The sequence below is a fragment of the Triticum aestivum genome, chromosome 7A (genome assembly GCF_018294505.1).
Source record: "Triticum aestivum cultivar Chinese Spring chromosome 7A, IWGSC CS RefSeq v2.1, whole genome shotgun sequence".
Classification (NCBI taxonomy): domain Eukaryota; kingdom Viridiplantae; phylum Streptophyta; class Magnoliopsida; order Poales; family Poaceae; genus Triticum; species Triticum aestivum.
In genome coordinates, this window is record NC_057812.1 from 454,057,246 (window position 1) to 454,071,636 (window position 14,391).

At 41.0% G+C, this 14,391-nt stretch overlaps 1 protein-coding gene, 1 long non-coding RNA gene and 1 other non-coding gene across 3 annotated transcripts; 2 read left to right on the forward strand and 1 right to left on the reverse strand.

Moving 5' to 3' along the window:
* Positions 1 to 7,763: 7,763 nt before the first annotated feature.
* LOC123146864 (uncharacterized) lies at positions 7,764 to 9,074 on the reverse strand. Its single transcript, XR_006472946.1, has 3 exons — positions 8,637 to 9,074; positions 8,474 to 8,544; positions 7,764 to 8,280 (listed from the first exon to the last, which is right to left on the reverse strand). It is a non-coding gene; the product is annotated as an uncharacterized lncRNA (long non-coding RNA).
* Positions 9,075 to 12,169: 3,095 nt separating this feature from the next.
* On the forward strand, positions 12,170 to 12,241 carry TRNAG-UCC (transfer RNA glycine (anticodon UCC)). Its single transcript has one exon. It is a non-coding gene; the product is annotated as a tRNA-Gly (tRNA).
* Positions 12,242 to 13,295: 1,054 nt separating this feature from the next.
* On the forward strand, positions 13,296 to 13,818 carry LOC123152372 (auxin-induced protein 15A-like). Its single transcript, XM_044571938.1, has one exon. The coding sequence runs from the start codon at positions 13,391 to 13,393 to the stop codon at positions 13,697 to 13,699; it is 309 nt and encodes a 102-aa protein (XP_044427873.1). The 5' UTR covers positions 13,296 to 13,390; the 3' UTR covers positions 13,700 to 13,818.
* Positions 13,819 to 14,391: the final 573 nt, after the last annotated feature.

Below are 14,391 nucleotides of genomic sequence, written 5' to 3' on the forward strand. Positions count from 1 at the left end.
AAAAACAGCAAATCTGGGCTGGGCCTCCGGTTAATAGGTTAGTCCCCAAAATAATATAAAAGTGGATAATAAAGCCCAATATTGCCCAAAACAGTAGATAACATAGCATAGAGCAATCAAAAATTATAGATACGTTGGAGACGTATCAAGCATCCCCAAGCTTAATTCCTGCTCGTCCTCGAGTAGGTAAATGATAAAAGAAAGAATTTTTGATGTGGAATGCTAGTTGGCATAATTTCAATGCAATTCTTCTTAATTGTGGTATGAATATTCAGATCCGAAAGATTCAAGACAAAAGTTCATATTGACATAAAAATAATAATACTTCAAGCATACTAACTAAGAAATTATGTCTTCTCAAAATAACATGGCCAAAGAAAGTTCATCCCTACAAAATCATATAGTTTAGTCATGTTTCATTTTCGTCACACAAGAATGCTCTCATCATGCACAACCCCGATGACAAGCCAAGCAACTGTTTCATACTTTAGTAATTTCAAACTCATAAACTTTCACGCAATACATGAGCGCGAGCCATGGATATAGCACTATGGATGGAACAGAATATAATGAGTGGGGTTATGTGGAGAAGACAAAAAGGAGAAAGTCTCACATCAACGAGGCTAATCAATGGGCTATGGAGATGCCCACCGATTGATGTTAATGCAAGGAGTAGGGATTGCCATGCAACGGATGCACTAGAGCTATAAATGTATGAAAGCTCAACAAAAGAAACTAGTGGGTGTGCATCCAACTTGCTTGCTCACGAAGACCTAGGGCACTTGAGGAGGCTCATTGTTGGAATATACAAGCCAAGTTTTATAATGAAAAATTCCCACTAGTATATGAAAGTGATAACATGAGAGACTCTACTATGAAGATCATGGTGCTACTTTGAAGCACAAGTGTGGTAAAAGGATAGTAACATTGTCCCTTCTCTCTTTTTCTCTCATTTTTTGGGCCTTCTCTTTTTTTATGGCCTTTCTCTTTTTTATTTATTTATTCCTCACTTGGGACAATGCTCTAATAATGATGATCATCACACTTCTATTTACTTACAACTCAATGATTACAACTCGATACTAGAACAAGGATGACTCTATATGAATGCCTCCAGCGGTGTACCGGGATATGCAATGAACCAAGAGTGACATGTATGAAAGAATTATGAACGGTGGCTTTGCCACAAATACTATGTCAACTAGATGATCATGCTAAGCAATATGACAATGATGAATGTGTCATGATGAACGGAACGGTGGAAAGTTGCATGGCAATATATCTCGGAATGGCTATGAAAATGCCATAATAGGTAGGTATGGTGGCTGTTTTGAGGAAGATATAAGGAGGTTTATGTGTGAAAGAGCGTATCATATCACGGGGTTTGGATGCACCGGCGAAGTTTGTGCCAACTCTCAATGTCAGAAAGGGCAATGCACGGTACCGAAGAGGCTAGCAATGATGGAAGGGTGAGAGTGCGTATAATCCATGGACTCAACATTAGTCATAAAGAACTCACATACTTATTGCAAAAATCTACAAGTCATCAAAAACCTCGGCACTACGTGCATGCTCCTAGGGGGATAGATTGGTAGGAAAAGACCATCGCTCGTCCCCGACCGCCACTGAGGACAATCAAATAACACCTTATGTTTCAAATTTGTTACATAACGTTTAACATACGTGCATGCTACGGGACTTGCAAACTTCAATACAAGCATTTCTCAATTTCACAACTACTCAACTAGCACGACTTTGATATTATTACCTCCATATCTCAAAACAATCATCAAGCATCAAACTTCTCTTAGTATTCAAAACACTCATAAGAGAATTTTATTATTAATCTTGTATACCTACATATTAGGATTTTAAGCAAATTACCATGCTATTTAAGACTCTCAAAATAATCTAAGTGAAGCATGAGAGTTCATCTATTTCTACAAAATAAAACCACCACCGTGCTCTAAAAAGATATGAGTGAAGCACTAGAGCAAATGACAAACTACTCGGAAAGATATAAGTGAAGATCAATGAGTAGTCGAATAATTATGTAACTATGTGAAGACTATCTAACATTTAAGGATTTCAGATCTTGGTATTTTATTCAAACAGCAAGCAAATAAAAATAAAATGACATTCTAAGAATGGAAAACATCATGTGAAGAAGCAAAAAACTTAGGATCAACCGAAACTAACCGATAGTTGTTGAAGAAAGGTGGGATGCCAACCGGGGCTTCCCCAAGCTTAGACGCTTGAGACTTCTTGAAATATTATCTTGGGGTGCCTTGGGCATCCCCAAGCTTGAGCTTTTGTGTCTCCTTAATTCCTCTCATATCACGGTATACCTGAATCTCAAAAGCTTCATCCACACAAAACTCAACAAGGACTCATGAGATAAGTTAGTATAAACCATTGCAAAAACCTTATCATACTCTACTATAGAAAATCACTAAAATTATTATTCAACACTGCATATTAAATGGCTCTATTTAATATTCCTATCCTCAAATAGAATCATTAAAGAAGCAAACATATGCAAACATAACAGCAATCTGCCTAAACAAGATAGTCTGTAAAGAATGCTGCAACATCCATACTTCCCTAGATCCAAAAATTATGAAAGAAAATTCCCACTGTAGTAAATTTATGAGATCTTAATATGCAAAAGGTTTCAACATTTTATCACATTCTGACTTTTCTAGGGAATTATTGCAACAACGGTAAACTTTCTGTTTTCAAACAGCAACATGTATACTTGTAACATAGGCATAGTAAAGACTATCGATGCCACTTTTATTGGAATAAAAGATGAAAAACATTGTTCTAAATAACAGAAAGCAAATCCTAACAAAATAAATTGACGCTCAAAGCAAAACACATATCATGTGGTGAATAAAAATATAGCTTCAAGTAAAGTTACCGATGAACGAAGACGAAAGAGGGGATGCCTTCCGGGGCATCCCCAAGCTTAGGATCTTGGATATACTTGAATATTAACTTGGGGTGCCTTGGGCATACCCAATCTTGGGCTCTTGCCACTCCTTATTCCATATTCCATCAAATTTTTACCCAAAACTTGAAAACTTCACAACACAAAACTTAACAGAAAACTCGTAAGCTCCGTTAGTATAAGAAAATAAATCACCACTTCAAGGTACTGTAATGAACTCATTATTTATTTATATTGGTGTTAAACCTACTGTATTCCAACTTATCTATGGTTTATAAACTATTTTACTAGCCATAGATTCATCAAAATAAGCAAACAACACACGAAAAACAGAATCTGTCAAAAACAGAACAGTCTGTAGTAATTTGGATCAAACGTATACTTCTGGAACTCATAAAATTCTCAAATAAATTGATGGACCTGAGGAATTTATCTATTAATCATCTTCAAAAATAATTAACTAAATAGAACTCTCCAAATAAAAATGGCAGTAATTCTCGTGAGCGCTAAAGTTTCTGCTTTTTTACAGCATGATCGCAAAGACTTCCCCCAAGTCTTCCCAAAGGTTCTACTTGGCACAAACACTAATTAAATGCATAAAACCACATCTAAACAGAGGATATATGAATTATTTATTACTAAACAGAAACAAAAAGCAATGAACAAAAGTAAAGTTGGGTTGCCTCCCAACAAGCGCTATCATTTAAAGCCCCTAGCTAGGCATGATGATTTCAATGATGCTCATATAAAGGATAAGAACTGAAACATAAAGAGAGCATCATGAAGAATATGACTAGCACATTTAAGTCTAACATACTTCCTATGCATAGGAATTTTGTGAGCAAACAACTTATGGAAACAAGAATCAACTTGCATAGGAAGGTAAAACAAGGATAACTTCAAAACTTTAAGCACATATAGAGGAAACTTGATATTATTGCAATTCCTACAAGCATAAATTCCTCCCTCATAATAATTTTCAGTAGCATCATGAATGAATTCAACAATATAACCAGCACCTAAAGCATTCTTTTCACGATCTACAAGCATAGAAAATTTACTACTCTCCACACAAGCAAAATTCTTCTCATGAATAATAGTGGGAGCAAACTCAACAAAATAACTATCATGTGATTGAAAATTAAGATCAAGATGACAAGGTTCATTGTTATTATTATTCTTTAAAGCATATGTGTCATCACAATAATCATCATAGATAGGAGGCATGCTTTCATCATGATAAATTTTCTCATCAAAACTTGGGGGGCAAAAAATATCATCTTCATCAAACATAGCTTCCCCAAGCTTGTGGCTTTGCATATCATTAGCATCATGGATATTCAAGGAATTCATACTAACAACATTGCAATCATGCTCATCATTCAAATATTTAGTGTCAAACATTTTATAGATTTCTTATTCTAGCATTTGAGCACAATTATCCTTTCCATCATACTCACGAAAAATATTAAAAAGGTGAAGTGTATGAGACAAACTCAATTCCATTTTTTTATAGTTTTCTTTTATAAACTAAACTAGTGATCAAACAAGAAACTAAAAGACTCGATTACAAGATCTAAAGATATACCTTCAAGCACTCACCTCCCCGGCAACGGCACCAGAAAAGAGCTTGATGTCTACTACACAAGCTTCTTCTTGTAGACGTTGTTGGGCCTCCAAGTGCAGAGGTTTGTAGGACAGTAGCAAATTTCCCTCAAGTGGATGACCTAAGGTTTATCAATCCGTAGGAGGCGTAGGATGAAGATGGTATCTCTCAAGCAACCCTGCAACCAAATAACAAAGAGTCTCTTGTGTCCCCAACACACCCAATACAATGGTAAATTGTATAGGTGCACTAGTTCGGCGAAGAGATGGTGATACAAATGCAATATGGATAGTAGATAATAGTTTTTGTAATCTGAAAATATAAAAACAGCAAGGTAACTAATGATAAAAGTGAGCGTAAACGGTATTGCAATGTGTGGAAATAAGGCCTAGGGTTCATACTTTCGCTAGTGTAAGTTCCCTCAACAATAATAACATAATTGGATCACATAACTATCCCTCAACATGCAACAAAGAGTCACTTCAAAGTCACTAATAGCGGAGAACGAACGAAGAGATTATGTAGGGTACGAAACCACCTCAAAGTTATTATTTCCAATCAATCCGTTGGGATATTCCTATAGGTGTCACAAACAGCCCTAGAGTTCGTACTAGAATAACACCTTAAGACACAAATCAACCAAAACCCTAATGTCACGTAGATACTCCAATGTCACCTCAAGTATCCATGGGCATGATTATACGATATGCATCACACAATCTCAGATTCATCTATTCAACCAACACATAGAACCCCATAGAGTGCCCCAAAGTTTCTAACGGAGAATCACGATGAAAACATGTGCCAACCCCTATGCATAGGTTCATGGGCGGAACCGGCAAGTTGATCACCAAAACATACATCAAGTGAATCACGTGGTATCCCATTGTCACCACAGATACACACGGCAAGACATACATCAATTGTTCTCAAATCTTTAAAGACTCAATCCGATAAGATAACTCCAAAGGGGAAACTCAATTCATTACAAGAGAGTAGAGGGGAAGGAGAAACATAAGATCCAACTATAATAGCAAAGCTCGCGATACATCAAGATCGTGCCAAATCAAGAACACGAGAGAGAGAGAGAGAGAGAGAGAGATCAAACACATAGCTACTGGTACATACCCTCAGCCCCGAGGGAGAACTACTCCCTCCTCGTCATGGAGAGCACTGGGATGATGAAGATGGCCACCGGAGAAGGATTCCCCCTCCGGCAGGGCGCCGGAACGGGTCTAGATTGGCTTTCGGTGGCTACGGAGGCTTCTGGCGGCGGAACTCCCGATCTATTGTGTTCTTCGGAAGTTTTAGGGTATATGAGTATATATGGATGCAGGAAGTACGTCGGTGGAGCTTCGGGGGGCCCACGAGGCAGGGGGCGCGCCCTAGGGGGGTGGGCGCGCCCCCCACCCTCGTGGGCACCTCCCTTCTCTCCTGGTGTGGGGTCCAAGTCCATCCGGTAGCTTTCCTTCCAAAAATAACTTCTCCAGTTGATTTCGTTCCGTTTCGACTCCGTTTGATATTTCTTTTCTTCGAAACACTGAAATAGGCAAAAAACAGCAAATCTGGTTTGGGCCTCCGGTTAATAGGTTAGTCCCAAAAATAATATAAAAGTGGATAATAAAGCCCAATATTGCCCAAATCAGTAGATAACATAGCAGGGAGCAATCAAAAATTATAGATACGTTGGAGACGTATCAATATCTATCGTCACCGGCATGAAACCATGATCTTCATCATCTTGATCTCTATCAACGTGTCATCAGATGGTCGTCTCGCCAAGTATTGCAATTGCAACTATTTCTATCGCATAGCGATAAAGTAAAACAATTATTTGGCGCTTGCATCTTATACAATAAAGAGACAACCATAAGGCGTGTGCCAGTTGCCGATAACTTCAACAAAACATGATCATCTCATACAACAACTTATATCTCATCACGTCTTGACCATATCACATTACAACAAGCCCTGCAAAAATAAGTTAGACGTCATCTACTTTGTTGTTGCAAGTTTTACGTGGCTGCTACGGGCTGAGCAAGAACCGTTCTTACCTACACATCAAAAACCACAACACGGTATAGTGATTGGTTTTTGATATTCAGAAAGAACCCTGTTCATTGAATCCGATTCAACTAAAGTTGGAGAAACAGACACCCACTAACCACCTGTGTGCGAAGCACGTCGGCAGAACCAGTCTCGCGTAAGCGTACGCGTAATGTTGGTCTGAGCCGCTTCATCCAACAATACCGCCGAATCAAGAATCAACTAGTGACGGCAAGCAATATGTATATATCCATGACCACAACTCCTTTGTGTTCTACTCGTGCATGTAACATCTACGCATAGACCTGGCTCGGATGCCACTGTTGGGGAACGCAATAATTTCAAAAAAATTCCTATGCACACGTAAGATCATGGTGATGCATTGCAACGAGAGGGGAGAGTGTTGTACACGTATCCTCGTAGACTGTAAGCGGAAGCGTTATGACAACGTGGTTGATGTAGTCGTACGTCTTCACAATCGACCGATCCTAGTACCGAAAGTACGACACCTCTGTGATTTGCACACGTTCGGCTCGGTGACGTCCCACGAACTCTCGATCTAGCTGAGTGTCAAGGGAGAGCTTCGTCAGCACGACGGCGTGATGATGGTGATGATGATGCTACCGTCGCAGGGCTTCGCCTAAGCACTACGATGATATGACCGAGGTGGATTATGATGGAGGGGGCGCCGCACACGGCTAAGGGATCAATGATCAACTTGTGTGTCTATGGGGTGCCCCCCTCCCCGTATATAAAGGAGTGGAGGAGGGGGAGGGCCGGCCCTCTACTATGGCGCGCCCTGGGGAGTCCTACTCCCACCGGGAGTAGGATTCCCCCCTTTCCATGTAGTAGGAGTAGGAGAGTAGGAAAGGGAAGAGAGCAGAGAAGGAAGGAGGGGGCGCCGCCCCTCCCCCCTAGTCCAATTCGGACTAGGCCTTGGGGGGCGCGGACTGCCCTATGTGATAGGCCGACGCAACAGAAAAGTCAGGAGAGAGGCTCAAAGAAGTAGAATTCGGGTAACCCGCAAGCATGGGTTGGATGGTCGCCTATAAACAGGCAAGACACTTAAGTACTACTAGGGTGAAGACAAACCATAACATATGAGAAACATAGAAATGAAAGTCATTAGATAAAGTCTTCATGGAGAGGAGAGAAAGTCTTCACAACATACAAGTACATAATTTAAAGGGTGAAAAATTGGAACCAACTGCTCAAAGAAGACATATTTTTTTGACCGGTTTAAGGTTTTTGTGACAACTTTACTTCTGGTTCACGAGGCTGAAATTTAACTCAGAACACCAAGTAGTCACCTTATTCTTCTTAAGCTAAGGTCACTTAGACCTCCCCCAATCACTCATGGTAAATCTCTAAAACCTTCACATACGCATTCTTCGGCTATCCACAATGACTCTTGAATGTTCTGGACATACGCCTAGCCATCTGAAAGATCACAGTCTTCAAGAGTAACAAGCGTTTGATTCACTTATAACAGATTCTTCAATGATGCTCAATTATTTTGGCTCTGGGTATTTGGGATTTTTACTCACTAGGATTCTCTCAAATGCTTCAGGGGGGTGGCTTTCTCTAAATGGCACCTGTCGCAAATTAACTTGAAGCAGCCAACCAACTAATGATGGAGTGGATGGCTATTTATAGTCAGGGTTAGGGGCAGAACCTGAAATTTTTCCCATTGGTTTCACTCATTAGCTTGTTATAAGGATTTAGTACAAATAAATAAAGTGTAAAGTCTAATTTATACCATCTTACAAAAAGAGTATCGCACTAAAACACAACATACGTAATAGAAAATACGACATCACTTATTGCATATTGTATTACATTAAAAATTGAAAGAGTATGAGACATACCGGTTGGATGACATTGAATTAGATAGAGATCATGTAGAAAAAATCTTCAATATCATCATAGTTCTTTCATACTGCCACAATTACCAATAGAGTTGTTGACCAGAAGAATGCACATAATTAGGTGACTTATCTTGCAAAATAGTTGCTTTCAATTTGAACTCACCATGCATGTTGCTTGCCCCATCACAATACTATCCCTCTGACACGCATGTTCTTTGCCCCATCACAATATTATCCCTCTGACACGCATGTTGCTTGCCCCATCATAGTATTGTCCTCTGACCTATTTTATCCTTAACCAACTATAAGTGAATAAGTTTTGAAGAGTAGCATTGAGACAAATTGTTGATGTTTCCTGAACATGCTCGACTCCAACTAACTGTTCAATGATAAATCTATGTTTGGTAAGGTGTCTCAAAATAATTGTTGTTCACTCTTTGTCAGACATGTCGGTAGCCTCATCGATCTCTGATTTGTTCCCTTGTATAATTCAAAAACTATCTACATAGAAGATAAATAACTCATTAGGTAACATCTTTAACTCGTAATAAAACATAAATAGTAGGAAATAGAATGTCATGATGAAGTCGCCTTTGCAAAAATAATTAGTAATTTCCTTTGTTAAACCAGCATGGATTAAATCCCTATTCTTATCTCCAATACCCTATGTGGATAAATATAATTAAGCGGTGGCATGTAAGGTCCCTTCGTTAAATATCTGCACCTAATCTCATCTCGCTTCCTCGGATTTCTTTTGTACTCTGAAAAGATCTTCCGGCCAGTCAGATCATAAGGCAATTCATCCAAATTAATTTCTCTTTGAATGGAAAAGCTTCAAAAAACTTCTTACAGGGACATTTGATGCACTTTGTCTGTGTCTAATGGGTGACCTTGAAGTGCTAGCATCCTTATCTCAAATCTTATGATCGATTTTTTTGTTGAAATAAAAGTCGATAGCCTAGATCAATCAAAATACGTGAATAGTAGTTACAATATAAAACTATGGGCTACCGGCTACGGGATACACAACAGAGAGGAGATGTGAGAGATGTGACAAACTAACACCTTGGTCTAGGGGGGATTGCCCCTGCAAAGTTCATCCTTGTCACTAGGGTATCAAGGAGAACGAGAGAATAGATCGCAAAGTGGAGGAAGCGAATAGAAACACAAAAGGTCGTGCGGCTGCCCTATACATGTACAAAAATAGAATCGCGGCAGGCGGACAAGCACAGACATGTTAGGCTGGCTCGAAGGGAATTCACTTTGTGGGCTTATGGGCTTCGCACCGAGCGTTCCATTCCAAGTGTATGGGTTTAACCCTTATTTTTTTATTGGATTCAAGCACATACTATACGTACCTATACCATGGCCAGGAGAAATCATTGGATTTAGCTGAACCCAACACCCAAACGCTGGCTTCGCCCTAGGCGGGGTCGCAATCGGAGGTCTGTATATGACAGCTGAATGGGACTGGCCCGTCAACTAGTTATTGCCAACTCATAAATGGTAAAAATTTGAGCTCTCAAATTCTTCACGGTAGGAGAACCAAACTGTTGGTTTCCTACCTCTTCAGTGAGAACATTAACTATAGTGTCCTGAAGAATATCATCTCTAACGCTAAAGAACATGAGCTGCTCTGCACGAGATTTCCAAGGTCTTCACTCAAAGAAATAGATTTGGATTGAACATCACTTTGAAATTATTTTCCTTGTATCACTTGAACCCCTCTTAATAGTACGGTGTTCCTTGTGACTCAATTAAGAGGAAAAAGAACTCACAAAAGACAATTTCTTCATGTTTTCTCAGCTAATTCTCAAAGGGCGCACCGAATTTTTCAATGTACCACATACATTTTTAGGGTTTGTCTACGTCGGTTAACCAAATCTTCAGAGACTTTCACTTATGTATACTCACAATCACATTAGTTCCTTGGTCACTTTTGCCGCCAATACTCCAAAACCACAAAGGGGCACTAGATGTACTTCCACTGGTCGAGGATAAACTGTGTGTCAAAAAATGAACATACAATTGAGTTAGGTCGAAGGACAATTTCTATGTCAAGAGTGCACATTTAATAGATTAAAAAATGGATCTTCTACTTACTCTCCTTTCCTTCTTCTCATATTTTCCCAAGAAAAGAGAAGGAAAAAAAGCTCGTGAGGCAACAAAAGGCAACAACCCATGTATGTGATTCTCCCACAACCCATTAACGAAGGCGTGCAAACGAAGACAAAAATATCAACAATGGATCAGGCAAAAACTAGAACCATGCGGCCACATGCAAAAATATACAATACGAATTTTGGAACTACAAAAATCTTACAGTGAAAAACTCGCACGTGAGTTAAGAATTTCTATCTAGATGAGGATTAGCAAACCTGATTTTATTATTAAACATTTTTACTGTGTTATCACTAGAAAATAAAAATTGGAATTTTCCCAATAATAAGCAGAACACACATGGTTCTACCTGGCTAATATCCTGGTTGAGATGGCCACTCTCAAGTTTGCACACAATAGCTGCCATGCTTCCAGATTGCAGCCAAGTCCTGACACATGTTCCTTTCCTCATGGAGGTCGTTATCATTGCAGCTTGGAGCATTTGGATCATAAGGAATAAATTGATTTTTGAAAATGAAGCTCCCACTTTTTTGAAAGTGGCGCCAATACTACAAATATGAATTAGTGTTGGTGGGGTTTATGGTCATGAAAAGGAATCCCACACAATTTACTGATTGGTTTTTGATCTCTTCATCTAGCTTTTTAAATAGTTTTCTACCAGTTTTTTTGTAAAAAAAGACTAGTCCAAAAGGTGTTCTCTTCAAGTTGCGACTTATTACGTCAACATTGCTCCTCATCTAATCAGATCACATTGGGAGATAGAGAAGGAAAAAAACTACCCGGCGGTAACTAGGTTTGTGATTCCTACTAGTTTCCCCCGCCTTCGGTCCCATTTCGGCTTTCAAGGCAGAGGTGGGGGTGACAAGTAAAGATCAATTATCAAAGTATATAGGTTATTTTTTCATCTATGTTTGAATTTTGTTCTTTGGCCGCAAAGTCTCGGTAGTGGAGGTGGTGTTGTCCGAAATAAAAGTCTTACGGATCTATGCCCGTCTTGGTGTGGCTGTCGGATCTGATGCGACCTACACAAGTGAGCTTGTGGCGTTTTGGTCCCGCGGATAAATGGTTCTTGTGGATTTTTGTCTAGTGCTTTAACCTATCTTGACGTTGGTAGCAGCAATAGTATTTTGTCAAGCATGCTCTTGACACTAGGTATGTTAATTTGTTCCTTTGTGCTCCGAGTCTTCTTCCTCGACAGTACATCAATGAAGCAATAGTTCAACAACCTGTCTTGCAATGGATGTGTCGCAAGCCACAATTTGTTGAATGATATTAGGTTCTCATCTGTTGGAGTAGGTGGCACATGTGACTCTTTTAAACCTTTGAGGTTAGCCTAGCTTGTGCAGGTTTGGTCTTCTTCGGTTTCTTCATCACATGGATGGAGAAAAGTCGAGATGATAGAAGGATCTGGGGTTAGCAACCACAAAGGATGTTGATATAACTTTATGTTTTATCTTGGCCCTCTGTTGTCTCGTTTTTGTTCAATCTGATATCAGAGGGTTTATTCAGGTTGAGCACAAGTTCGGACGCTCTAATTAGTATAACAACGATGACGTTTTATGTCCGTACATCAAAGCGTCTGTAGTCCAACGGTTAGGATAATTGCCTTCCAAGCAATAGACCCGGGTTCGACTCCCGGCAGACGCAATTTTATTTTTTCTAACTGATTGTTCATATACTTAGCTTCTTTCCCATTGATTTTATTTTCGCAATAGTGGAATTTTTTTTCGTGAAACAAAGAACAGAAAATGCACTGTAATCCGTGCAACTCTCGGACCCAAAAATACCTGTCCTCGCACCCAGTTCCCGAAGTTGAGAAGAACGGTCTGCCAGAAAAGTGTGCCGGATCATGTACCTCATCTCGCCGGCACCCCGCATGTTGCTGCAGCGCGATCTCGCCCGCGGCATGGCTCCCCGCGCCTCACCGGTCTAGCTGCTCTCGACTCGATCACCGCCCCACGCGACGCGCGCTGCGCGATTCCTGGCCGCAGGAGCGGATGCCGTGGGCCGCCGCCGATCAAATTCTTGACGCTGGAGGCGTCCACTCGATCGCTCTCTCTATCCGCTCACCGGTCCTTAATTCCCCGCTTATCGGGGCGTAAGCTCTGCTAAGCCGCCATTGCCGGTGCCAATGATTGAGCCGAAATCCGCGCGTGGTCAAGCACATGAGGATGGCTCGACGCCCATGCGGCGGTGTCTCCATCCCTGGGCAATTGTGCACGAGCTGAATCCGCGATGGATGCCACCCGTGGGGTCGCGTCCATTTGTATTGTCCAGTTGCCGCTGCGGCGGCGAGGCCTGCCGTGCAAGTTGGAGCAAAGCGTTCAACTGCTGTGATGCCAACACACGACAGCCACCGGTTCTTAATCTTGGAACGGGCTATTCATGTCGAGATGAGTGCTTACATGTGTAAACTCAGCAGCTAAGAGCATCCAAATTTGGTCACCGAGGAACGATTTGAGTGCTCAACTTACTCGAGACACACTTGAGCGTCCATATTAGCGGCATATCTCATCTCAAATGGACTCATCCTAACGGAAAAGCAACATGCCAGGGGACAGTCATGTGGCAATGTTCCTTGGGCAAATTAATTCCACGTCAGGAGGTTTAACAACTGACAGCACACAGAAAAAATATAGTACTCCGCTACTATATATAGCAACAGCATTGTTGAGCTCCCGCAACCTGCAACACCAAGCAAGCTAGCAACTACTGATGAACTCGCTCACACTGACACTGGCTAGCAATCGATACTGAAGCAAATACTAGTAGCATTCGAGCTAGCTGATCGATGCCATGGGTGGGAAGCTGCAGCAGCTGATGTCGAGGCTCCACCTGGCCAAGGGCGGCGGCGGCGGGAAGGGCGGCGGCGCGGTGCCGAGGGGCCACTTCGCGGTGTACGTCGGCGAGGCGAGGGCGCGGTTCGTGATCCCGACGGCGTACCTCAGGCACCCGTCGTTCGTTGCGCTGCTGGAGAGCGCTGAGGAGGAGTTCGGCTTCGACCACCACGGCGGCGGGATTATCATACCGTGCTCTGAGAGCGACTTCGTTGAGCTCGTCGGCAGCCTGAGCTCCTCGTCGCCGTCGTCGTCGTGGCGGCATTGATCGCTGCTCGTTTCTTCCTGGCGAGGAGATCTTGTTAATTCTTTTTTAGTTCGTGGCATTGACAATATGTACATAGCTTTTTTTACCGTCGTGGCAACTTTGCATGAGCCAATGCTCCAAATTCAGGCATTCTGGAGTAGCTGGCGAATGCTTGTTAATCGTATTCTCAAGAAGAAAAATGTTTTTTAATCGTGATGGTCCATGTTTTGGATCCTATGGTCGATCTGACTCGGTGTGAATCTATAGAGGAACGCAACGCATGGATATCAAATGATATTCGGGTTGAAACAATAATCGTGGGGAACAACTGAAACTAGTAGAATGCCCGTGCGTTGCCACGGGCTCTTGAAATATTTTAATGGAGTTATACAAAGATAATGCATGTTAAATTTCACACATAGATGGTTACCGTAGTAGCAAGGTCGCTCCGTTTGATCTGAGCACCAAGTGAATCCAATACTTGAATCTCTTGTTTTTTGGCATTGACGACTGCTAGATACCATTGGTACTCAGGAATGTTAATCGGAATGAATAACTGGTGTAAATATCGTACAAGAGTAGTCACACCTAGATATAAATAATAATAAATCATTATACACATGGATTAATTAAAACAATACATTATTATATGCATGGATAATGAGACGAAATAAACAATATCTTGTTGTACATAAGTATTAAAATATTGTAAG